At 48.8% G+C, this 27,475-nt stretch overlaps 2 protein-coding genes across 2 annotated transcripts in view; one reads left to right on the forward strand and one right to left on the reverse strand.

Annotated features, from left to right (window-relative positions):
- Nucleotides 1–14,457, forward strand: part of bckdha (branched chain keto acid dehydrogenase E1 subunit alpha) — a 37,136-nt gene extending 22,679 nt beyond the window's left edge. The window contains exons 6-8 of the mRNA XM_071360251.1: nt 1,725–1,931; nt 3,227–3,368; nt 12,090–14,457. Coding sequence (XP_071216352.1) covers nt 1,725–1,931; nt 3,227–3,368; nt 12,090–12,432 — 692 coding nt within the window. The 3' untranslated portion in view covers nt 12,433–14,457. The remainder of the gene's footprint in view (nt 1–1,724; nt 1,932–3,226; nt 3,369–12,089) is intronic.
- A 680-nt stretch (nt 14,458–15,137) lies between these two features.
- Nucleotides 15,138–26,954, reverse strand: b3gnt2l (UDP-GlcNAc:betaGal beta-1,3-N-acetylglucosaminyltransferase 2, like). The gene is made up of 2 exons (XM_071360252.1): nt 26,516–26,954; nt 15,138–17,305 (listed from the first exon to the last, which is right to left on the reverse strand). The coding sequence occupies exon 2, from the start codon at nt 17,085–17,087 to the stop codon at nt 15,750–15,752; it is 1,338 nt and encodes a 445-aa protein (XP_071216353.1). The 5' UTR covers nt 17,088–17,305; nt 26,516–26,954; the 3' UTR covers nt 15,138–15,749.
- Nucleotides 26,955–27,475: the final 521 nt, after the last annotated feature.

Here is a 27,475-nt window from a genome sequence, read left to right on the forward strand (position 1 = left end):
ACCAGCGGCAGGGGCAGCGTGTACTAACCCCCCCTCCCTCTGTGTACCAGCGGCAGGGGCAGCGTGTACTAACCCCCCCTCCCTCTGTGTACCAGCGGCAGGGGCAGCGTGTACTAACCCCCCCTCCCTCTGTGTACCAGCGGCAGGGGCAGCGTGTACTAACCCCCCCCCCCCCCCCCTCTGTGTACCAGCGGCAGGGGCAGCGTGTACTAACCCCCCCCCCCCCTCTGTGTACCAGCGGCAGGGGCAGCGTGTACTAACCCCCCCCCCCCCCCTCTGTGTACCAGCGGCAGGGGCAGCGTGTACTAACCCCCCCCCCCCCCTCTGTGTACCAGCGGCAGGGGCAGCGTGTACTAACCCCCCCCCCCCCCCCTCTGTGTACCAGCGGCAGGGGCAGCGTGTACTAACCCCCCCCCCCCCCTCTGTGTACCAGCGGCAGGGGCAGCGTGTACTAACCCCCCCCCCCTCCCTCTGTGTACCAGCGGCAGGGGCAGCGTGTACTAACCCCCCCCCCCCTCCCTCTGTGTACCAGCGGCAGGGGCAGCGTGTACTAACCCCCCCCCCCTCTGTGTACCAGGGGCAGCGTGTACTAACCCCCCCCCCCCTCTGTGTACCAGCGGCAGCGTGTACTAACCCCCCCCCCCCCCCTCTGTGTACCAGGGGCAGCGTGTACTAACCCCCCCCCCCCCCTCTGTGTACCAGCGGCAGGGGCAGCGTGTACTAACCCCCCCCCCTCTGTGTACCAGCGGCAGGGGCAGCGTGTACTAACCCCCCCTCCCTCTGTGTACCAGCGGCAGGGGCAGCGTGTACTAACCCCCCCTCCCTCTGTGTACCAGCGGCAGGGGCAGCGTGTACTAACCCCCCCTCCCTCTGTGTACCAGCGGCAGGGGCAGCGTGTACTAACCCCCCCCCCCCCCCCCTCTGTGTACCAGCGGCAGGGGCAGCGTGTACTAACCCCCCCCCCCCCTCTGTGTACCAGCGGCAGGGGCAGCGTGTACTAACCCCCCCCCCCCCCCCCCCCTCTGTGTACCAGCGGCAGGGGCAGCGTGTACTAACCCCCCCCCCCCCCTCTGTGTACCAGCGGCAGGGGCAGCGTGTACTAACCCTCCCCCCCCCTCTGTGTACCAGCGGCAGGGGCAGCGTGTACTAACCCCCCCCCCCCCCTCTGTGTACCAGCGGCAGGGGCAGCGTGTACTAACCCCCCCCCCCCCCCCCCCCCCTCTGTGTACCAGCGGCAGGGGCAGCGTGTACTAACCCCCCCCCCCCCCCTCTGTGTACCAGCGGCAGGGGCAGCGTGTACTAACCCCCCCCCCCTCCCTCTGTGTACCAGCGGCAGGGGCAGCGTGTACTAACCCCCCCCCCCTCCCTCTGTGTACCAGCGGCAGGGGCAGCGTGTACTAACCCCCCCCCCCTCTGTGTACCAGGGGCAGCGTGTACTAACCCCCCCCCCCCCCCCTCTGTGTACCAGCGGCAGCGTGTACTAACCCCCCCCCCCCTCTGTGTACCAGCGGCAGCGTGTACTAACCCCCCCCCCCCCCTCTGTGTACCAGCGGCAGGGGCAGCGTGTACTAACCCCCCCTCCCTCTGTGTACCAGCGGCAGGGGCAGCGTGTACTAACCCCCCCTCCCTCTGTGTACCAGCGGCAGGGGCAGCGTGTACTAACCCCCCCTCCCTCTGTGTACCAGGGGCAGCGTGTACTAACCCCCCCTCCCTCTGTGTACCAGCGGCAGGGGCAGCGTACGCAGCGAAGAGAGAGAACACCAACCGTGCTGTGATCTGTTACTTCGGAGAGGGCGCGGCCAGCGAGGGCGACGCCCACGCCGGGTTCAACTTCTCCGCGACCCTGGAGTGCCCGCTCATCTTCTTCTGCCGTAACAATGGCTACGCCATCTCCACGCCGACCAACGAGCAGTACCGGGGGGACGGCATCGGTAAGCCGGGGCAGCATGTTGTTCTGTAACCTGAACCACAGCTAGTCTTCCTGAGGTCTAGTATAAAAACCAACCACAGAAACGACAACAGACAGACGGGAAGAGACTCAATGACAAAGATATTCAATGACAAAGATATTCAATGACAAAGATATTCAATGCTGAAGAAGGTTTTACTTGTTAAATGTGGTTGTCTTATTGTATGTGGTTCTGGATCTGCTAAATGACTCACTACTGTAGTGGCTCTGGATCAGAGAGTCTGCTAAATGACTCACTACTGTAGTGTCTCTGGATCAGTGAGTCTACTAAATGACTCACTACTGTAGTGGTTCTGGATTAGAGAGTCTGCTAAATGACTCACTACTGTAGTGGTTCTGGATCAGAGAGTCTGGTAAATGACTCACTACTGTAGTGGCTCTGGATCAGAGAGTCTGCTAAATGACTCACTACTGTAAGTGGCTCTGGATCAGAGAGTCTGCTAAATGACTCACTACTGTAAGTGGTTCTGGATCAGTCTGCTAAATGACTCACTACTGTAGTGGCTCTGGATCAGAGAGTCTTCTAAATGACTCACTACTGTAGTGGCTCTGGATCAGAGAGTCTAAATGACTCACTACTGTAGTGGCTCTGGATCAGAGTCTGCTAAATGACTCACTACTGTAGTGGTTCTGGATCAGAGAGTCTGCTAAATGACTCACTACTGTAGTGTTTCTGGATCAGAGAGTCTGGTAAATGACTCACTACTGTAGTGACTCTGGATCAGAGAGTCTGGTAAGTGACTCACTACTGTAAGTGGCTCTGGATCAGAGAGTCTGTTAAATGACTCACTACTGTAGTGGCTCTGGATCAGAGAGTCTGCTAAATGACTCACTACTGTAATGGCTCTGGATCAGAGAGTCTGCTAAATGACTCACTACTGTAGTGGTTCTGGATCAGAGAGTCTGCTAAATGACTCACTACTGTAGTGTTTCTGGATCAGAGAGTCTGGTAAATGACTCACTACTGTAGTGACTCTGGATCAGAGAGTCTGGTAAGTGACTCACTACTGTAAGTGGCTCTGGATCAGAGAGTCTGCTAAATGACTCACTACTGTAATGGCTCTGGATCAGAGAGTCTGCTAAATGACTCACTACTGTAATGGCTCTGGATCAGAGAGTCTGCTAAATGACTCACTACTGTAGTGGCTCTGGATCAGAGAGTCTGTTAAATGGATAAAGGTTAACTGTTTTCTTTCCAGTTCTGAGTATCTGTGTGTCATGTTGTGAACCAATGCTGTGTTGTTATGGTCCTCCCAGCTGCCCGCGGTCCAGGCTACGGTATGATGTCTATCAGAGTGGACGGTAACGATGTGTTCGCTGTGTACAACGCTACCAAGGAGGCTCGCCGGAGGGCTGTGGCCGAGAACCAGCCCTTCCTCATCGAGGCCATGACCTACAGGTACACTACCTGTCTGTACCTGTACACTACCTGTTTGTACCTGTACACTACCTGTCTGTACCTGTACACTACCTGTTTGTACCTGTACACTACCTGTCTGTACCTGTACACTACCTATCACTACCTGTCTGTACCTGTACACTACCTGTCTGTACCTGTACACTACCTGTCTGTACCTGTACACTACCTGTCTGTACCTGTACATTACCTGTACACTACCTGTCTGTACCTGTACACTACCTGTCTGTACCTGTACACTACCTGTCTGTACCTGTACACTACCTGTCTGTACCTGTACTACCTGTCTGTACCTGTACACTACCTGTCACTACCTGTCTGTACCTGTACTACCTGTCTGTACCTGTACACTACCTGTACACTACCTGTCTGTACCTGTACTACCTGTCTGTACCTGTACACTACCTGTCTGTACCTGTACACTACCTGTCTGTACCTGTACACTACCTGTACACTACCTGTCTGTACCTGTACACTACCTGTCTGTACCTGTACACTACCTGTCTGTACCTGTACACTACCTGTCTGTACCTGTACACTACCTGTCTGTACCTGTACACTACCTGTCACTACCTGTCTGTACCTGTACACTACCTGTACACTACCTGTCTGTACCTGTACACTACCTGTCTGTACCTGTACACTACCTGTCACTACCTGTCTGTACCTGTACACTACCTGTCTGTACCTGTACACTACCTGTCACTACCTGTCTGTACCTGTACACTACCTGTCTGTACCTGTACTACCTGTCTGTACCTGTCACTACCTGTCTGTACCTGTACACTACCTGTCACTACCTGTCTGTACCTGTACTACCTGTCTGTACCTGTCACTACCTGTCTGTACCTGTACACTACCTGTCTGTACCTGTACACTACCTGTCACTACCTGTCTGTACCTGTACACTACCTGTCTGTACCTGTCACTACCTGTCTGTACCTGTACACTACCTGTCACTACCTGTCTGTACCTGTACACTACCTGTCTGTACCTGTACACTACCTGTCTGTACCTGTACACTACCTGTCACTACCTGCCTGTACCTGTACACTACCTGCCTGTACCTGTACACTACCTGTCACTACCTGTCTGTACCTGTACACTACCTGTCTGTACCTGTACACTACCTGTCACTACCTGTCTGTACCTGTACACTACCTGCCTGTACCTGTACACTACCTGTCACTACCTGTCTGTACCTGTACACTACCTGTCTGTACCTGTACACTACCTGTCACTACCTGTCTGTACCCGTACACTACCTGTCTGTACCTGTACACTACCTGTCTGTACCTGTACACTACCTGTCACTACCTGTCTGTACCTGTACTACCTGTCTGTACCTGTACTACCTGTCTGTACCTGTCACTACCTGTCTGTACCTGTACACTACCTATCACTACCTGTCTGTACCTGTACACTACCTGTCTGTACCTGTACACTACCTGTCACTACCTGTCTGTACCTGTACACTACCTGCCTGTACCTGTACACTACCTGTCACTACCTGTCTGTACCTGTACACTACCTGTCTGTACCTGTACACTACCTGTCTGTACCTGTACACTACCTGTCACTACCTGTCTGTACCTGTACTACCTGTCTGTACCTGTACTACCTGTCTGTACCTGTCACTACCTGTCTGTACCTGTACACTACCTATCACTACCTGTCTGTACCTGTACACTACCTGTCTGTACCTGTACACTACCTGTCACTACCTGTCTGTACCTGTAACTACCTGTCTGTACCTGTACACTACCTGTGCACTACCTATCAGTACATGTCTGTACATGTACACTGCCTGTCTGTACCTATCCTGTCTGTACCTATCAGTACCTGTCTGTACATGTCTGCACCTGTACACTACCTGTGCACTACCTATCAGTACATGTCTGTACATGTACACTACCTGTCTGTACCTATCAGTACCTGTCTGTACATGTCTGCACCTGTACACTACCTATCACTACCTGTTTGTACCTGTACACTACCTGTCTGTACCTGTACACTACCTATCACTACCTGTTTGTACCTGTACACTACCTGTCTGTACCTGTACACTACCTGTCTGTACCTGTACACTACCTGTCTGTACCTGTACACTACCTGTCTGTACCTGTACACTACCTGTCTATACCTGTACACTACCTGTTTGTACCTGTACACTACCTGTACACTACCTATCAGTACCTGTACATTACCTGTCTGTACCTGTACTCTACCTGTCTGTAACTGTACACTACCTATCAGTACCTGTACACTACCTGTCTGTACCTGTACACTACCTGTCTGTACCTGTACTCTACCTGTCTGTAACTGTACTCTACCTGTCTGTAACTGTACTCTACCTGTCTGTACCTGTACACTACCTGTCTGTACCTGTACACTACCTATCACTACCTGTCTACCTGTAGACCAGTGGTTCTCAAACTTTTTATAGTCCCGTACCCTTTCAAACATTCAAACTCCAGCTGTACCCCCTCTAGCACCTGGGTCAGCTGTACCCCCTCTGGCACCAGGGTCAGCTGTACCCCCTCTAGCACCAGGGTCAGTGTACCCCCTCTAGCACCAGGGTCAGTGTACCCCCTCTAGCACCAGGGTCAACTGTACCCCCTCTAGTACCAGGGTCAGCTGTACCCCCTCTAGTACCAGGGTCAGCTGTACCCCCCTCTAGCACCAGGGTCAGCTGTACCCCCTCTAGCACCAGGGTCAGCTGTACCCCCTCTAGCACCAGGGTCAGCTGTACCCCCTCTAGCACCAGGGTCAGCTGTACCCCCTCTAGCACCAGGGTCAGCTGTACCCCCTCTAGCACCAGGGTCAGCTGTACCCCCTCTAGCACCAGGGTCAGCTGTACCCCCTCTAGCACCAGGGTCAGCTGTACCCCCTCTAGCACCAGGGTCAGCTGTACCCCCTCTAGCACCAGGGTCAGCTGTACCCCCTCTAGCACCAGGGTCAGCTGTACCCCCTCTAGCACCAGGGTCATCTGTACCCCCTCTAGCACCAGGGTCAGCTGTACCCCCTCTAGCACCAGGGTCAGTGTACCCCCCTCTAGCACCAGGGTCAGTGTACCCCCCTCTAGCACCAGGGTCAGTGTACCCCCCTCTAGCACCAGGGTCAGCTGTACCCCCTCTAGCACCAGGGTCAGTGTACCCCCCTCTAGCACCAGGGTCAGTGTACCCCCCTCTAGCACCAGGGTCAGTGTACCCCCGTCTAGCACCAGGGTCAACTGTACCCCCTCTAGCACCAGGGTCAACTGTACCCCCTCTAGCACCAGGGTCAACTGTACCCCCTCTAGCACCAGGGTCAGCTGTATCCCCTCTAGCACCAGGGTCAGCTGTACCCCCTCTAGCACCAGGGTCAGTGTACCCCCCTCTAGCACCAGGGTCAGTGTACCCCCCTCTAGCACCAGGGTCAGTGTACCCCCCTCTAGCACCAGGGTCAACTGTACCCCCTCTAGCACCAGGGTCAGCTGTACCCCCTCTAGCACCAGGGTCAGCTGTACCCCCTCTAGCACCAGGGTCAGCTGTACCCCCTCTAGCACCAGGGTCAGTGTACCCCCCTCTAGCACCAGGGTCAGCTGTACCCCCTCTAGCACCAGGGTCAGCTGTACCCCCTCTAGCACCAGGGTCAGTGTACCCCCCTCTAGCACCAGGGTCAGCTGTACCCCCTCTAGCACCAGGGTCAGCTGTACCCCCTCTAGCACCAGGGTCAGCTGTACCCCCTCTAGCACCAGGGTCAGTGTACCCCCCTCTAGCACCAGGGTCAGCTCACTCTCAGATGTAGTTTTTTGCCATCATTATAAGCCTGCCACACACACACTATACAATACATTTATTAAACATAAGAATGAGTGTGAGTTTTTGTCACAACCCAGCTCGTGGGAAGTGACAAAGAGCTCTTATAGGACCAGGGCACAAATAATATAATAATAATAAATAATTTAGCTCTTTATTTAACTATCTTAAATAGAAAACCTTATTTGTTCATCGAAAATTGTGAATAACTCACCACAGGTTCATGAGAAGGGTGTGCTTGAAAGGAGGCACATAACTCTGCAATGTTGGGTTGTATTGGAGAGAGTCTCAGTCTTAAATCATTTTCCACACACAGTCTGTGCCTGTATTTAGTTTCCATGCTAGTGAGGGCCGAGAATCCACTCTCACATAGGTACGTGGTTGCAAAGGGCATCAGTGTCTTAACAGAGTGATTTGCCAAGGCAGGATACTCTGAGCGCAGCCCTATCCAGACATCTGGCAGTGGCTTCTGATTAAATTACATTTTCACAGAACCGCTTGTTGCAATTTTGATGAGGCTTCTTGTTCAGATATCGGTAAATGGACTGGAGGCAGGGCATGAAAGGGATAACGAATCCAGTTGTTTGTGTCATCCGTTTCGGGAAAGTACCTGCGTAATTGCGCACCCAACTCACTCAGGTGCTTCGCTATATTACATTTGACATTGTCCGTAAGCTTGAGTTAATTTACACACAAATAATCATACAATGATGGAAAGACCTGTGTGTTGTCCTTGTTAATGCAGAGAGAGAAGAGCTCCAACTTCTTAATCATAGCCTCAATTTTGTCCCGCACATTGAATATAGTTGCAGAGAGTCCCTGTAATCCTAGATTCAGATCATTCAGGCGAGAAAAAACATCACCCAGATAGGCCAGTCGTGTGAGAAACTGGTCGACCATGTGTTACATGGTCGCTGCCCATATCATTACATAACGCAGAAAATACACGAGAGTTCAGGGGCCTTGCTTTAACAAAGTTAACCATTTTCACTGTAGTGTCCAAAACGTCTTTCAAGCTGTCAGGCATTCCCTTTGGCAGCAAGAGCCTCTCGGTGGATGCTGCAGTGTACCCAAGTGGTGTCGGGAGCAACTGCTTGCGTTACCACTCCACTATGTCTCCCTGTCATCAGTACAGATACCAACACATCTTGACCACTAAAGTCCATTTGATGTCACAAAGCTGTCCAGTACTTTAAAAATGTCCTCTCCTGTTGTCCTGGTTTGCAGAAGAGGATGTCTTCCTTAATTAACCCCTCATAAAGGTAACGGACATATACAAATCAAATGTATTTATAAAGCCCTTCTTACATCAGCTGATATCTCAAAGTGCTGTACAGAAACCCAGCCTAAAACCCCCAAACAGCAAGCAGTGCAGGTGTAGAAACACGGTGGCTAGGAAAAACTCCCTAGAAAGGCCGGAACCTAGGAAGAAACCTAGAGAGGAACCAGGCTATGAGGGGTGGCCAGTCCTCTTCTGGCTGTGCCGGGTGGAAATTATAACAGAACATGGCCAAGATCTTCAAATTTTCATAGATGACTAGCATGGTCAAATAATAATAATAATCACAGTAGTTATAGTCGAGGGTGCAACAGGTCAGCACCTCAGGAGTAAATGTCAGTTGGATTTTCATAGCCGATCATTGAGAGTATCTCTACCGCTCCTGCTGTCTCTAGAGAGTTGAATACAGCAGGTCTGGGACAGGTAGCACGTCCGGTGAACAGGTCAGGGTTCCATAGCCGCAGGCAGAACAGTTGAAACTGGAGCAGCAGCACGGCCAGGTGGACTGGGGACAGCAAGGACTCATCAGGCCAGGTAGTCCTGAGGCTTGGTCCTAGGGCTCAGGTCCTCCGAGAGAGAGAAAGAAAGAGAGAATTAGAGAGAGCATACTTAAATTCACACAGGACACCGGATAAGACAGGAGAAGTACTCCAGATATAACAGACTGACCCTAGCCCCCCGACACATAAACTATATACCAGGAGCTGTGCCAGGCGTCTGTTGACTCATCCAGCTGTAATTCACAGGCTTGTATGTGAAGCAGTAATTGTTTCAAAACATCTCTTGCCATGTCCCTGATGTGTCATGAAAGTGTTGTTTTATGAAAGCTTGTCTGTGTAGTTTTTTTGGCCTTTTCCCCCAGCATTGTCCAGCCATATCCGCGGCAGCAGGAAGAATTAAGTCCTCCACAATAGTGGGGCTTGCCTGTCCTAGCCACTCGGTAGCTCACCATATAAGACACTAGCACCTTCTTATTAAAAAAAAAATCACATTTGGCGTACCCCCGGGGGCATTGCAATGCTGTAGACTACCTATCAGCACCTGTACACTACCTATCAGCACCTGTAGACTACCTATCACTACCTGTACCCTACCCATCAGCACCTGTAGACTACCTATCACTACCTGTACCCTACCCATCAGCACCTGTAGACTACCTATCACTACCTGTACCCTACCCATCAGCACCTGTACCCTACCCATCAGCACCTGTAGACTACCTATCAGCCTGTAGACTACCTATCAGCACCTGTAGACTACCTATCAGCACCTGTAGACTACCTATCAGCACCTGTAGACTACCTATCAGCACCTGTAGACTACCTATCAGCACCTGTAGACTACCTATCAGCACCTGTAGACTACCTATCAGCACCTGTAGACTACCTATCAGCACCTGTAGACTACCTATCAGCACCTGTAGACTACCTATCAGCACCTGTAGACTACCTATCACTACCTGTAGACTACCTATCAGCACCTGTAGACTACCTATCAGCACCTGTACACTACCTATCACCACCTGTAGACTACCTATCAGCACCTGTAGACTACCTATCACTACCTGTACACTACCTGTAGACTACCTATCAGCACCTGTACACTACCTATCACCACCTGTAGACTACCTATCAGCACCTGTAGACTACCTATCACTACCTGTACACTACCTGTAGACTACCTATCAGCACCTGTACACTACCTATCACCACCTGTAGACTACCTATCAGCACCTGTACACTACCTATCACCACCTGTAGACTACCTATCAGCACCTGTACACTACCTGTAGACTACCTATCAGCACCTGTAGACTACCTATCAGCACCTGTACACTACCTATCAGCACCTGTAGACTACCTATCACTACCTGTACCCTACCCATCAGCACCTGTAGACTACCTATCAGCACCTGTAGACTACCTATCAGCACCTGTAGACTACCTATCAGCACCTGTAGACTACCTATCACTACCTGTAGACTACCTATCACTACCTGTACCCTACCCATCAGCACCTGTAGACTACCTATCAGCACCTGTAGACTACCTATCAGCACCTGTAGACTACCTATCAGCACCTGTACACTACCTATCAGCACCTGTAGACTACCTATCAGCACCTGTAGACTACCTATCAGCACCTGTAGACTGCCTATCAGCACCTGTAGACTACCTATCAGCACCTGTAGACTGCCTATCAGCACCTGTACACTACCTGTAGACTACCTATCAGCACCTGTACACTACCTATCACTACCTGTAGACTACCTATCACTACCTGTAGACTACCTACCAGCACCTGTCAGACACATTGTTGAATGTTGCAGATAGAAATACCATGAATAGAGCCGACGTGACTCCTTGTTCTACATACATATGTCTATCTGAACGTTACAAAACGTTGTCCTGCTGAAACTGCCGAAGGAGTTCAGAGGATTTTATTTACATTTTCCTTCAAGATGACACCTTTTTCCTGTTGCTTTTGTAAATCATTAATGTTGTGACACAAGGTTGAATCAAACCCGTAGTGAAGAACATTCCGGCACCAGTTGTCTCTGTACTATTCTCATATGAAAGAAAGTCTGGACACACAAGTCCACAGCTAACCTGACACTGCTCCGCTCCATTCCACCTTACATCCATCCCACCGTTATCAACATTATATTTGTTTCATATCTTTTTCAGGGCTGATCTGATTGGTCAAAAGACCAATTTGGTGAGAGGGGGGGGGGAATGATCAGAATTGGTCTGGGTGTGTAAACACAGCCTTAGTCTCTTGCGGCAGACCAGCGTGAGAATAATACCGTCTTAATTAGACATGCGCTGACACTGTCCTCTCTTCCGCGTCATGTGATGAATGCGTCATGTGATGAATGCGTCATGTGATGAATGCGTCATGTGATGAATGAGTCATGTGATGAATGCAATAGTAGTTGAATTGAAACCATAATCAAACAGCATTCAAGGACCAGAAGGCATGTTATGGGGAAACATTTCCCTAACCTTCCACTGACATTCTCCTTCCGTCCCTCAGGATTGGTCACCACAGCACCAGAAGGCCATGTTATGGGGAAACATTTCCCTAACCTTCCACTGACATTCTCCTTCCGTCCCTCAGGATTGGTCACCACAGCACCAGAAGGCCATGTTATGGGGAAACATTTCCCTAACCTTCCACTGACATTCTCCTTCCGTCCCTCAGGATTGGTCACCACAGCACCAGAAGGCCATGTTATGGGGAAACATTTCCCTAACCTTCCACTGACATTCTCCTTCCGTCCCTCAGGATTGGTCACCACAGCACCAGAAGGCCATGTTATGGGGAAACATTTCCCTAACCTTCCACTGACATTCTCCTTCCGTCCCTCAGGATTGGTCACCACAGCACCAGAAGGCCATGTTATGGGGAAACATTTCCCTAACCTTCCACTGACATTCTCCTTCCGTCCCTCAGGATTGGTCACCACAGCACCAGAAGGCCATGTTATGGGGAAACATTTCCCTAACCTTCCACTGACATTCTCCTTCCGTCCCTCAGGATTGGTCACCACAGCACCAGAAGGCCATGTTATGGGGAAACATTTCCCTAACCTTCCACTGACATTCTCCTCCCGTCCCTCAGGATTGGTCACCACAGCACCAGCGACGACAGCTCGGCCTATCGCTCCGTAGACGAGGTGAACTACTGGGACAAACAGGACCACCCCATCTCTCGGCTGCGTCACTACATGACGGCCCGCTCCTGGTGGTCCGAGGAGGACGAGAGGAGCTGGAGGAAACAGAGCCGTAAGATGGTGATGGAGGCGTTTGAGAAGGCTGAGAAGAGGCACAAGCCCCACCCTGACTTGATGTTCTCTGACGTGTATGAAGAGATGACCCCTAACCTGGTCAAGCAGAAGGAGGCCATGTGGAGACACATCCAGCAGTATAAAGAGCACTATCCCCTGGATGCCTACGCCAAGTAAACACCACCACTGGAGGAAACTACAAAACCAGGATCAAGGAGTTAGCCGGCTAAACATTTATTTTCTGGTTCATTAAAAAAAGCTAAACTTTTTTTTCTTTGTTTGTTGAATCAATTAGACCATGCCCAAGTTTATCTGTCTAAAACAATATATAACATTTAGGCTAGTTAGTTAGCTAACTCGTTGGTTCTGCTGATAGTATATCCTTCAGGTTCTGGCAGAGTACCACATGGTTACCTATTCCCGACTCTAGATGGCACCCTATTCCCTACTCTAGATGGCACCCTATTCCCTACTCTAGATGGCACCCTATTCCCTACTCTAGATGGCACCCTATTCCCGACTCTAGATGGCACCCTATTCCCGACTCTAGATGGCACCCTATTCCCTACTCTAGATGGCACCCTATTCCCTACTCTAGATGGCACCCTATTCCCGACTCTAGATGGCACCCTATTCCCTACTCTAGATGGCACCCTATTCCCTACTCTAGATGGCACCCTATTCCCGACTCTAGATGGCACCCTATTCCCTACTCTAGATGGCACCCTATTCCCTACTCTAGATGGCACCCTATTCCCTACTCTAGATGGCACCCTATTCCCTACTCTAGATGGCACCCTATTCCCGACTCTAGATGGCACCCTATTCCCGACTCTAGATGGCACCCTATTCCCTACTCTAGATGGCACCCTATTCCCTACTCTAGATGGCACCCTATTCCCTACTCTAGATGGCACCCTATTCCCGACTCTAGATGGCACCCTATTCCCGACTCTAGATGGCACCCTATTCCCTATTCCCTACTCGATGGCACCCTATTCCCGACTCTAGGCTCTGGACAGAAGTAGTGCACCCTATATGGAATAGGGTGCCATTTGGTGTGTACACTGTCTGCAGGAAAACACTGTACAGCGTTGCAGGTAGAAATGTCACAAATAGAACTGACATGATTCCTTTTGCTTTATGTCAGAGGCATGTTTGTTCTATATAAACTATTTCTATCTGAACGTTCCACAACATTGTGCCATGTTGAAAGTGTCCTAGGCTGGAGCAGGAGGAGAGGAGAGGCAGATGGGACTGTTGCTGAACACTTTGTATTCTACTGTTCTGCATAGAGTTATAGTATTCTGACCAGGCTAGAATTCTTTTCTGGTATTCTGACCGGGCTAGAATTATTTTCTGGTATTCTGTCCGGGCTAGAATTCTTTTCTGGTATTCTGACCGGGCTAGAATTCTTTTCTGGTATTCTGACCGGGCTAGAATTCTTTTCTGGTATTCTGACCGGGCTAGAATTCTTAGCTTTATGCCCAGTAGTGGGAGGGGCTAATGTTAAGGATGGTTTTGTACTAAATCGACCACTATGGGCCTCTAGTTTTTTGTGTGCTTTGAATGAATGAGAGTCTGACCCAGTCGGTCCTGTGTTTTTTTTGTGTTAACCCTTCCTTCGGCGACACCCAGCCTTTACCAGTGTATTTGAATTATTTCAGAGCTAACACACATGATTATCAAGCCCTTGATACTGTGACGCCGTGAGCTAGTTCAGGGCTATAACAAAATGGTAAAACATCTGGGAGTCCCAGGGGAGAGGTTTGAGTTATTCTGTTGATCTTTGGTCTTTGTTAAACATGATAATCAAGATTTTCCTGCTCGCTCAACAACGGAGTAGTTGAATGGTCTACATTAGTCATTTATTAGTCCACCCAATGAGCAAAAGGCATTAAAACCAGTTTTGCTCACTGGTTAATCATACCCGAGTAATGCATGCTGGGGGATATAGGACTGAAAATGACTTAACCATCTACCCATACCAGTGGTGTTGTCATGCGTACCTAGACCTCTTTGTTTTGCCTACTTCCTCTATAAAGGTTATTAGGTAATACTGTAGATTCCCACTCGTTTCGTATGCATAGTTTTCTAGCTTTTTGGTATCGGGGTCTATGGCGTTTGAGTTTCTTTGTTTAATAAAGTTTCTTTGAGTTTATTAAAATGTGTCCAGGTTACTGAATAAACATCTAGAAAACAGATGACTGATTATTTGGTTGGGGGGGGGGGTAATGAACTGTTGATGATTACAACGTGCTGTGGAGACGAGCAGTTTGACAATACATGGTGGTGCTGTATAGTATACCACAGTGTGAATTTTAACCGCCTTTTTCCTCCCCAATTGGTAGTTACGATCCCGTTTTAAAAATCGCTGCGACGCTCAACTCATACGTACGTACATCCTCCGAAACATGAGCCGCCAAGCCGCTTAGTTAAATAATCGCCTCCCCATAACACACAATGAAAAGTTTCAAATTAAATGACTGCAAGAATTATTATTTTTTGCAACTGAACTCGAACGTTCATGAAGTCAGATTTCCAAGACCACTGGGGGGGAAAAAATTGAACAGTCATTTCACTTGGGGGGGGTGGGGGAAATCATTCTAGATCACTGACATTTGACCTAGTTGTTTTGAAAGCACCAGTGAGTTTCACAGTATTTTATTACATTTTCACACAATGAAAAGAACAGTCCTAGTCCCCTGAGGAGAATATCCAGACGATCAGTTACACGTAATGTCATACACTTTTTTTTAATATCCACCTCAAAAAATAAAACATTTTAATAATTTACAAAGTATGCAACATTTTATTGTCCTCAGTCCTGGGTGCAATTTAGAACAGAGGTTTCCCCCCCTCCAGTCCTCAAGTACCCCCCCCCCCCCCCTCCTCCAGTCCGTCTGCAGAAACAGTTCCAGTGCATCGTTGTTCAGCCAGAGTGTCGTGACTCGGGCTGCAAAAATCCCCTGGTTTTCAAGAAGAAAAAAACAATTCCTAGAAACAAGGAGCGAATAAAACAGGAAATCTAGAATTCTCCAACCAGGATTTCTAGAAAACCTTAACCTTAATGGATTTTTGCAACCATCGTCATGGAAAACATCCCTGAGTGAAGCTAAAGAGGTAGACAAGGCCCTCAGATCAGATCTTAACCATTAGGGGGTGGAAAGACATCTGGCTCAACCAGGCCATTCAGCATTTGAACATGGCTTGTGTGGTCAGCTGCAAAAATCCCGGTTGCAAAATTTCAATAAAATTCCCTGGTTTTCCGGAATCCCGGTTGGCAGATTCCCGCAAATCAGGAAGGAATAAGCAGGAAATCCAGGGACCCTCCCAACCAGGATTTCTGAAAAACGAGGGAATTTGAGAGTTCCCAAAAAAATGTGCAACCATAGTTCAGCATATGAATAGAGGAAATTGGTTATTTAACATCTGACCCTGGGTCAGTGGTGAGAGGGGAGGGGGTCAACATCTACCACCGAGGCTCAGTGCCCTTAACATATGAGCACGGGGTTATGTATACTCCTCCACAGTCGAATGATCTGCCGAGGGCTTCGCCGGTGCACCAGCAGCAGATTCTTATGAACACACGGGTTCTCCCGGTCCTGCTCGCGTATGTCAAACGTCTGGAAGCCATCGTGTGCCTCTGGAAGTATTCCCAGTGCATTGAAGCACATCCCGGAGTAAACGTCGTCGATGGGGTAGAAAGGGAGGAACTTGGAGACGCTGTAAAGCTGTCTGATCAACGACCCCGAGAAGAGGTAGCCTCCTCCCCCGGCGTACGCAGGGTAAGGCCCGTCGTAGAAGGTCGGGGGGATGTAGTACTTGCTTTTAGAGTCGCGGAGGGGACTAGCAGTGGAGATCATCTGGCCCAGGTAGAGCTTTGAGATCTTGTTAGGCTCCAGGGACTGCAGGTAGCCCAGTATGGCCTCAGTGTTGGCGAAGACATCGTCATCCCCTTTAAAGACAAAGGAGACTTTAGGACAGCGGCTCAGGACCCACCTGTAGAACACCTGCTCCTTCAGTGTGAGGTTGAAGAACGAGTCGTGGAAGTCCCATTGGAGGAGGTCTCCGTGGTGACGCGCCTCAAACACCAGTAGCTGGCTCAGGTCGGGCTCCTCCAATGATAAGGATCCCAGCAGGAACACTATACGAACTCTGACCCCTCCTCCATACACCGCTTCTCGCCCCCACGTCTCCCGTACCACCTGTCTCTGCTCAAAGTTCCTCGGGGTCGACTTGATGGCGAAGAGGAGGAAGGTTTCTCCGTCTTCCGAGGTGCACTTCTCTGGTTGGTCAATCAGGATAGGAGGGTTTCTACACTCCATCCCAAGCAGGAAGTCCTGGTGGAGTTCTGGATAGGAAGTAAAGTCATGAATGTTTGTCCGCAGCTGCTCAGGGTTGTGTCGGCAATGGGACCAGTCCAGTCCCTCCTGTCTTGTTGAGTTCCCCCCCTTGTCCAGTCGTCCCATGCCAGAGTAAAACACGCGGTTCCAATAGGCTGTGTTCTGAGGTATAGCCTTCTTGATGGCGGCAAAGACAGCAGCTTGGTGGAGATCAGGAGTAGGGTTAACAGTGAACTGAATAGGGACACTTTTTGTACTGTCCTCGGTGGGGGTCAGTCTGAGGTAAGTTGGGACCGGCTTGGTGGACAGGGTTTCAAAGCTGGCCTCGGACCTGGAGTTGGCCTCGGACCTGGAGTTGGCTGAGACCTGGAGTTGGCTGAGACCTCTGTGTCTGTGGGCCAGATGGAGGTTGAGTGAGGAGTACAAGAAGATGAGGCAGAGGCTGCACAGGAAGGCCATGACGACGAGGGCCTGGATACGTCTCATCCTCTGGGTCCTGGATGGGGTTCACCTGCAGTACAGCATGGGAGTGGGAGGTTTCTAGAATGGAGGCAGGGTTCTAGAATGGAGGCAGGGTTCTAGAAGGGAGGCAGGGTTCTAGAATGGAGGAAGGGTTCTCGGAACAGAACCATCCAGATATTCCAGACAATCCTGTTTGTGATCCTCCAGTTTGGTTCTTCAGTGCCTGTTGTCTTGTGTTTTGCCTGGTGATGAGAAAGAAAACAAATCTGTAAAAAGCCAGTGTCCCTTTTGTCTAGTTGTAGAGGCACTTGTCTTTCAGTCTAGTTGTAGAGGCACTTGTCTTTCACAGCTTAGTAAAGAATCCAAACTATCTGCCATCGAATTGTCTTTTAAGTTTCTATCTCTCTGTTTGGCTATAGGCTAGTCTCAGTCCTGTGTTCCAAAGCCTTAGCTGGCTACAATGACTTCTGCCAAAGGGCAAGCGGCGGACACAAAAGGAAAAGTAAAGGAGTTGGCTGATTTGCAGAAACTAAAGTAGAACAGGAAGACAGGCAAGCGGAGAGTGTAGAGGTTTTCCTGTGGTTTGTACTGTGGTCTAAATGTGTCAAGAGAAAAAGAACAACTGCTGTGTGCTGATAAAGACTAAAACAAATCCAACATAATAACCCAGAAACAGTGTTGAACATGAGGACAATAGATGAGGTTTAAGATAAGGCTTGTCAATTATGGAGTAATACTTTATCTGGAATAGGGGGGAGCTCAAACTGGACAGTTAAGTATAATTGTGCCAATGAAATGTTATTTGCGTAGGAGATTCCAATTCCATTTCAACATGTTACCAGCCACACTGGACAGGCAGCTGGAGAGAGGGCAACATGTTACCAGCCACACTGGACAGGCAGCAGGAGAGAGGGCAACATGTTACCAGCCACACTGGACAGGCAGCTGGAGAGAGTGCAACATGTTACCAGCCACACTGGACAGGCAGCTGGAGAGAGGGCAACATGTTACCAGCCACACTGGACAGGCAGCTGGAGAGAGGGCAACATGTTACCAGCCACACTGGACAGGCAGCTGGAGAGAGGGCAACATGTTACCAGCCACACTGGACAGGCAGCAGGAGAGAGGGCAACATGTTACCAGCCACACTGGACAGGCAGCTGGAGAGAGGGCAACATGTTACCAGCCACACTGGACAGGCAGCTGGAGAGAGGGCAACATGTTACCAGCCACACTGGACAGGCAGCAGGAGAGAGGGCAACATGTTACCAGCCACACTGGACAGGCAGCAGGAGAGAGGGCAACATTTACATTTAAGTCATTTAGCAGACGCTCTTATCCAGAGCGACTGTACAACATTGGAAAGTTCATACATAGTCATCACTGGTCCCCCCGTGGGGAATGAACCCAGCAACCCTGGACAGGTTGCAGAGCGGGCAACATGCTACTAGCCACACTGACAGCCAGCACGAGAGAGGGCAACGTGTTACCAGCCACACTGGACAGGCAGCAGGAGAGAGGGCAACATGTTACCAGCCACACTGGACAGGCAGCAGGAGAGAGGGCAACATGTTACCAGCCACACTGGACAGGCCGCTGGAGAGAGGGCAACATGTTACCAGCCACACTGGACAGGCCGCTGGAGAGAGGGCAACATGTTACCAGCCACACTGGACAGGCAGCAGGAGAGAGGGCAACATGTTACCAGCCACACTGGACAGGCAGCTGGAGAGAGGGCAACATGTTACCAGCCACACTGGACAGGCAGCTGGAGAGAGTGCAACATGTTACCAGCCACACTGGACAGGCAGCTGGAGAGAGGGCAACATGTTACCAGCCACACTGGACAGGCAGCAGGAGAGAGGGCAACATGTTACCAGCCACACTGGACAGGCAGCAGGAGAGAGGGCAACATGTTACCAGCCACACTGGACAGGCAGCTGGAGAGAGGGCAACATGTTACCAGCCACACTGGACAGGCAGCTGGAGAGAGGGCAACATGTTACCAGCCACACTGGACAGGCAGCTGGAGAGAGGGCAACATGTTACCAGCCACACTGGACAGGCAGCAGGAGAGAGGGCAACATGTTACCAGCCACACTGGACAGGCAGCTGGAGAGAGGGCAACATGTTACCAGCCACACTGGACAGGCAGCTGGAGAGAGGGCGACATGTTACCAGCCACACTGGACAGGCAGCTGGAGAGAGGGCAACATGTTACCAGCCACACTGGACAGGCAGCAGGAGAGAGGGCAACATGTTACCAGCCACACTGGACAGGCAGCTGGAGAGAGGGCAACATGTTACCAGCCACACTGGACAGGCAGCAGGAGAGAGGGCAACATGTTACCAGCCACACTGGACAGGCCGCTGGAGAGAGGGCAACATGTTACCAGCCACACTAGACAGGCAGCAGGAGAGAGGGCAACATGTACATTCGGAAAGTATTCAGGCCCCTTCCCTTTGCCACATTACAGCCTTATTCTAAAATGTATACACTTTTATTAATTTGTCAAATCGACACACAATACCCTGTTGGGTTCTGAGAATATGAAATATACTGTAACGACCCTGGGTTTATAATACTTTACATACGTATTCGTGTCACTGAGGGAGAGAGGGTAATGTACAGTTGAAGTTGGAAGTTTAAATACACCTTAGCCAAATACATTTAAACTCTGTTCCTGATATTTAATCCTAGTTCAAATCCCCTGTTTTAGGTCAGTTAGGATCACCACTTTATTGTAAGAATGTTAAATGTCAGAATAGTAGTAGAGAGAATGATTTATTTCAGTTTTTATTTCTTTCATCACATTCCTAGTGGGTCAGAAGTTTACATACTCCCAAATACTAATTGAGTGTATTGCCTTTAAATTGTTTAACTTGGGTCAAACGTTTTGGGTAGCCTTCCACAAGCTTCCCACAATACGTTGGGGGAATTTTGGCCCATTCTTCCTGACAGAGCTGGTGTAACTGAGTCAGGTTTGTAGGCCTCCTTACTCACACATGCTTTTTCAGTTCTGCCCACAAATTTTCTATGGGATTGAGGTCAGGGCTTTGTGATGGCCACTCCAATACCTTGACTTTGTTGTCCTTAAGCCATTTTGCCACAACTTTGTAAGTATGCTTGAGGTCATTGTCCATTTGGAAGACCCATTTGCGACCAAGCTTTAACTTCCTGACTGATGTCTTGAGATGTTGCTTCAATATATCCACATAATTTTCCTCCCTCATGATGCCATCTATTTTGTGAAGTGCACCAGTCCTTCCTGCAGCAAAGCACCCCCACAACATGATGCTGCCACCCCCGTGCTTCACGGTTGGGATGGTGTTCTTCAGCTTGCAAGCCTCCCCCTTTTTCCTCCAAACATAACGATGGTCATTATGGCCAAACAGTTCTATTTTCATCAGACCAGAGGACATTTCTCCAAAAAGTACGATCTTTGTCCCCATGTGCAGTTGCAAACCGTAGTCTGGCTTTTTTAATAGCGGTTTTGGAGCAGTGGCTTCTTCCTTGCTGAGCGGCCTTTCAGGTTATGTCGATATAGGACTCGTTTTACTGTGGATATATTTACTTTTGTACCCGTTTCCTCCAGCATCTTCACAAGGTCCTTTGCTGTTGTTATGGGATTGATTTGCACTTTTCACACCAAAGTACGTTCATCTCTAGGAGACAGAACGCATCTCCTTCCTGAGCGGTATGACGGCTGCGTGGTCCCATGGTTTTTATACTTGCATACTATTGTTTGTACAGATGAACGTGGTACCTTCAGGCATTTGGAAATTGCTCCCAAGGATGAACCAGACTTGTGGAGGTCTACAATTTATTTTCTGAGGTCTTGGCTAATTTCTTTTGATTTTCCCATGATGTCAAGCAAAGAGTCACTGAGTTTGAAGGTAGGCCTTGAAATACATCCACAGGTGCACCTCCAATTGACTCAAATGATGTCAATTAGCCTATCAGAAGCTTCTAAAGCCATGACAATTTTCTCGTATTTTGTAAGCTTTTTAAAGGTAAAGTCAACTTAGTGTATGTAAACTTCTGACCCACTGGAATTGTGATACAGTGAATTATAAGTGAAATAATCTGTCTTTAAACAATTGTTGGAAAGATTACTTGTGTCATGCACAAAGTAGATGTCCTAACCGACTTGCCAAAACTATAGTTTGATAACATGAAATTTGTGGAGTGGTTGAAAAACGAGTTTTAATGACTCCAACCTAAGTGTATGTAAACTTCCGACTTCAACTGTAGTTTTTAACAGCAGAGATCTGTATAAACCTTGCTGTCTCGCCGACATTTACAACATTGTTTTAATATTCAAATTCGATCGCCAGCTGTCTCATAATAGTGTGTATGTGTCGGGCGTCGGGACGAATGTAAACTTCCGACTTCAACTGTATAACATTTACATTATGTCAGGATATTTTATTGTTAGCCATCAAAGATCCTGTGGGAGGAGAAGAGACACAGTCTTGTACCAGTCAACATGACAGCCGTGAGTTGGGGAGGAGTGAGCACTTTGGGGCAGAGGTCAGGTCAGATGAAGTGAGGAAGAACAGATATCACTAAGGTTCTGTCTAGCAACAGAGATGCTTTGGCTGTTCAGATGTGGAGGAGGAGACTCAGCATAGGAGAAAGGGTTAAATATCAGTGTGTGTGAGGTTTCTAGAATGGAGGCAGGGTTCTAGAATGGAGGCAGGGTTCTAGAATGTGGTCCCGTGTGGCTCAGTTGGTAGAGCATGGCACTTGCAACGCCAGGGTTGTGGGTTCATTCCCCACGGGGGGACCAGGATGAAAATGTATGAACTTTCCAATTTGTAAGTCGCTCTGGATAAGAGCGTCAGCTAAATGACTTAAAATGTAAATGTAAAAATGTAGAATGGAGGCAGGGTTCTAGAATGGAGGCAGGGTTCTAGAATGGAGGCAGGGTTCTAGAATGGAGGCAGGGTTCTAGAATGGAGGCAGGGTCTTTATCGATTCAGCTCGATCCTTTGGGAAGAATAATTTAAGAGTTGAGTTCTTACTCTAATAATTAGAACCTATCAAGCCCATAATGACAATAAAAAATAGGTTTTCAGAAATGTATTCAGACCCTTTGCTATGAGACTCAACATTGAGCTCAGGTACATCCTGTTTCCATTGATCATCTTTGAGATGTTTCTACAACTTGGATTGGAGTCCACCCGTGGTAAATTCAATTGATTGGAAAGGCACAGACTATATAAAAGGTTCCACAGTTGACAGAGAAGAAAAACAACGCATGAGTTGGAAGGAATTGTCCGTAGAGCTCCGAGACAGGATTGTGTCAATGCACAGATCTGGGGAATGATACCAAAACATTTCTGCAGCATTGAAGGTCCCAAAGATCTGACGTTCGTCATATGTGGCAGGGCTTGCAAACCATTACAGACTACAAATGGAAGCACAGCTGAGAGCTGCCCAGTGACCTGAGACTACCAGACGAGCTAAACTACTTCTATGCTTGCTTTGAGGCAAATAACACTGAAACATGCATGAGAGCACCAGCTGTTCTAGAAGACTGATCACACTCTCCGCAGCAGATGTGAGTACGACCTTTAAACAGGTCAACATTCACAAGGCCGCAGGGCCAGACGGACGTTACCAGGACGTGTACTGCGAGCATGCGCTGACCAACTGGCAAGTGTCTTCACTGACATTTTCAACCTCTGAGTATGTAATACCAACATGTTTTAAGCAGACCGCCTGTGACCAAAAAAACTAAAGTAACCTGCCTAATCGACTACCGCCCTGTAGCAATCACGTCTGTAGCCATGAAGCGCTTTGAAAAGCTGGTCATGACTCACTTCAACACCATCATCCCAGAAATCCTAGACCCACTCCAATTTGCATACCGCCCCAACAGATCCACAGATGTTGCACTCCACACTGCCTTTTCCCACCTGGACAAAAGGAACACCTATGTGAGAATGCTGTTCATTGACTACAGCTCAGCGTTCAACACCTTAGTGCCCTCTAAGCTCATCACTAAGCTAAGGACCCTGGGACTAAACACCTCTCTCTGAAACTGGATCTTGGACTTCCTGATGGGCCGCCCTCAGGAAGGGTAGGTAACAACACATCCGCCACGCTGATCCGCAACACAGGGGTGCATACTCAGTCCCCTCCTGTGCTCCCTGTTCACTCCTGACTGCACGGCCAGGCACAACGCTATCATTAAGTTTGCCGATGACACAACAGTGGTAGGCCTGATCACCAACGAGACAGCCTATAGAGAGGTCAGAGACCTGGTCGTGTGGTGCCAGGACAACAATCTCCCTCAACGTGATCAAGACAAAGATGATGATTGTGGACTACAGGAAAAAGAGGACCGAGCACGCCCCCATTCTCATTCGACGGGGCTGCAGTAGAGCAGGTTGAGAGCTTCAAGTTCCTTGGTGTCCACGTCACCAACAAACTAACATGGTCCAAACACACCAAGACAGTCGTGAAGAGGGCACGACAAAACCTATTCCCCCTCAGGAGACTGGAAAGATTTGTCATGGGTCCGCAGATCCTCACCATCCTCCGACCGCAAGACACTACAGAGGGTAGTGCGAACAGCGCAGTACATCACTGGGGCCAAGCTTCCTGCCATCCAGGACCTCTATACCAGGCGGTGTCAGAGGAAGGCCCTAAAAATTGTCAAAGACTTCAGCCACCCTAGTCATAGACTGTTCTCTCTGCTACCGCACGCAAAGCGGTACCGGAGTGCCAAGTCTAGATCCAAGAGGCTTCTGAACAGCTTCTACCGCCAAGCCATAAGACTCCTGAACATCTAATCAAACGGCTACCCAGACTATTTGCATTTCCCCCCCTCCCCTCCCCTCCCCTCTCCACACCACTGCTACTCTCTGTTGTCATCTATGCATAGTCACTTTAATAACTCTACATAGTCTCGCAATTGTTATTTCTCTGCTGCTCTTTAATTACTTGTTACTTTTATTTCTTATTCATATTTTTTCAAACTGCATTGTTGGTTAGGGGCTTGTAAGTAAGCATTTAACTTAAAGGTCTACACCTGTTGTATTTCGGCACATGTGACAAATACAATTTGATTTGAACACAGTGGCCTCCATCATTCTTAAAATGGAAGAAGTTTGGAACCACCAAGACGCTTCCTAGAGTTGGCAGCCCGGCCAAACTGAGCAATCGGGGGAGAAGGGCCTTGGTCAGGGAGGTGACCAAGAACCTGATGGTCACTGACAGAGCTCCAGAGTTCCTCTGTGGAGATGGGAGAACCTTCCAGAAGGACAACCATCTCTGCAGCACTCCACCAATCAGGCCTTTATGGTAGAGTGGCCAGATGGAAGCCACTCCTCAGTAAAAGGCACATGACAGCCCACTTGGAGTTTGGCAAAAGGCACCTAAAGGACTCTCAGACCATGAGAAACAAGACTCTTTGGTCTGAATGCCAAGCCTGGAGTAAACCGGGCACCATCCCAATTGTGAAGCATGGTGTGGCAGCATCATACTGTGGGGATGTTTTTCAGCAGCAGGGACTGGGAGACTAGTTGGGATCGAGGGAAAGATGAATGGAGCTAAGTACAGAGAGATCCTTGATGAAAACCTGCTCCGGAGCGCTCAGGACCTCAGACTGGGGTGAAGATTCACCTTCCAACATGACCCTAAGCACACAGCCAAGACAACGCAGGAGTGGCTTCGGGACAAGTCTCCCGGACTTAAATCCAATCGAACATCTCTAGAGAGACGTAAAAATAGCTGTGCAGCGACACTCCCCATCCAACCTGACAGAGCTTGAGAGGATCTGCAGAGAAGAATGGGAGAAACTCCCCAAATACAGGTGTGCCAAGCTTGTAGCGTCATACGCAAGAAGACTCAAGGCTGTAATCACTGCCAAAGGTGCTTCAACAAAGTACTGAGTAAAGGGTCTGAATACTTATGCAAATATGATATTTTAAAAATATATATATTAATTGCTTTGTCATTATGGGGTATTGCGTGTAGATTGAGGGGAGAAAAACGATTTAATCAATTTTAGATGAAGGCTGTAACATAAAAATGTGGATAAAGTAAAAGGGGTCTGAATACTTTCCAAATGCGCTGTAAATATCAAGAATGTATTCATGTAAATAAAAAGGTGTTTGAACAGTTAGAATATCTCGAGAGGACTGCATAATGGGTATTCTACACTCTCCTCACCTGTGATTCATTAGGAGCTACTACAGGCAGAGTGATCAACAGTTCTCATTCCTGAGGGGCCAGCTAGAGTCAACACCTAGAGAACAGGGAGAACACAGACGCTTGCATCCTATTCCCTACATGGTACCCTATTCCCTACATGGCACCCTATTTAACACACTACTTTTGACCAGGGTTTGGGACGCAACCAGGACCTTGTGTTTGTTTGTTTTTTAAAGAGGAGAAGGAGGGAGGGAGGGAGGAATACTTCGTGACTGTTGTTAAGGGAAAGGCACCATCCACTTGACCAGATTTAAAAAGATTTTGATATGGAAAATGTGGATTATCATTTACATTTAAGTCATTTAGCAGACGCTCTTATCCAGAGCGACTTACAAATTGGTGCATTCACACCTGTTGTAGTTGTACAGCATCCATATAACACAGATAAAAAAACGAACTCACTGCCAACACAGATATAACGACACAGATCAAACTAACTCACTGCCAACACAGATATAACGACACAGATCAAACTAACTCACTGCCAACACAGATATGCTACAACAGGTGCCACTGCCAGGCAGAGTGAGACATGGGAAAGGTTGCCTGACCAACGAATCAATTAGTAGGTGAAGCAGTTACTAGGTAAGAGTCTGAACACAACTTCTCTCTGAAGGGGGTTTACTCTGGCTTTTCTACAGGGTAACTGTGAGCTGTATTTTAACAAGAGTTTTTATAGAATAAAATAGCTTATTGATGTGGTTGGTTAATTATATAACAACAAATGTTATTTCTAAGGGGAGTGCCGAAATATAGAAACTGCATTACATTAAAGCCCTACCGACAATTACCTCGTTTAAAAATAATGTCAAAAGTTGTCTAATGACCGAACAGTGAAACAAGGGTTCATGTCTGCATCTCTATAACTGTACATGTAGTTATGTAAACTAGGGACCGTGCACTGAAATAAGTGACTATCGTGCAATCTCCGTCACGTACTTAGAACTGTGAATATGTCAGTCTTCCCGAGCGACCAATCGTAGACGAATCCGTCTTTGTTACCTCGAATTAAATATGTTAGAATAAAAAAATAATTCTATGGGGGTAGATGGATTGAAATTGTTTAGTAGCTCCAACTTGATTATAATGATGTTTCTGGCGATAATTGTGTTTAGTCCTAATAGTTGATTGCATAGTTAAAATGCAATATTTTATAATAATTATATAATTAGTACACAACGGTTACAATTCACAGAAAGGTGGGGGGGGAAAAAACGTTACTTACGGTATGGGAACTTTTCCTCCAGCTCCTTCCTTTTCAGTGTCGGCTGATGACTCAAGCGATCATGTTCCTACGGTGTCAAAAACGTTATGTAGGCTACATTTGATCAACCGCAGGACTGACAAGCAAAAAAGACTTCCCATAATTATCTCAAGGAGTGGCAACAGCATATTTTCCGGCAAGCTCACACAGGCACAGAAGCCGCGACCAGCCCATAGAGAATGATAGAGGCCTCTAGTAGCCTAAAAGCCATTTTGCCATGGACACTGCCATTGAGGGCTTTCACCATGCTGCAGCTATTTTAAAGTAGTCAAGTTGGTGGGAATTCCTATGTGTTGTAGATTCAATTGGCGCTGCCCATGCTGTCACAAATGCTATAGTGGCACAGATGTAAAGAAGAGTCCTCTATCTACCTCTATGGCGCTGCCCTCTGCGTGTGTGGGATCCTACTGGGCGGGGTGGCTATATTAATTATTATGTCCAAACAACTGCCTATCACACTGAAAGAATCTCAATTGCACACTCCTCGCCACCTCCTCAAAACCCATTGGAGGAACAGGTCAGAGGGGCAGACCTCTGTCTTTCTCATCCAATGGGTTGAGGAGAGAGGACACCAGGAGTATACAATTGAAATTCTCCTATTGAATATCCAGCAATGGAGGCTGGTGGGAGGAGCTATAGGAGGACAGGTGTAACAGTTTAGCTTTCCGTCCCTCTCCTCACCTCTACCTGGGCTCGAACCAGGAACACATCGACAACAGCCACCCTCGAACCAGGTACACATCGACAACAGCCACCCTCGAACCAGGAACACATCGACAACAGCCACCCTCGAACCAGGAACACATCGACAACAGCCACCCTCGAACCAGGTACACATCGACAACAGCCACCCTCGAACCAGGAACACATCGACAACAGCCACCCTCGAACCAGGAACACATCGACAACAGCCACCCTCGA

Source organism: Salvelinus alpinus, chromosome 22, assembly GCF_045679555.1.
Source record: "Salvelinus alpinus chromosome 22, SLU_Salpinus.1, whole genome shotgun sequence".
NCBI classification, from domain to species: domain Eukaryota; kingdom Metazoa; phylum Chordata; class Actinopteri; order Salmoniformes; family Salmonidae; genus Salvelinus; species Salvelinus alpinus.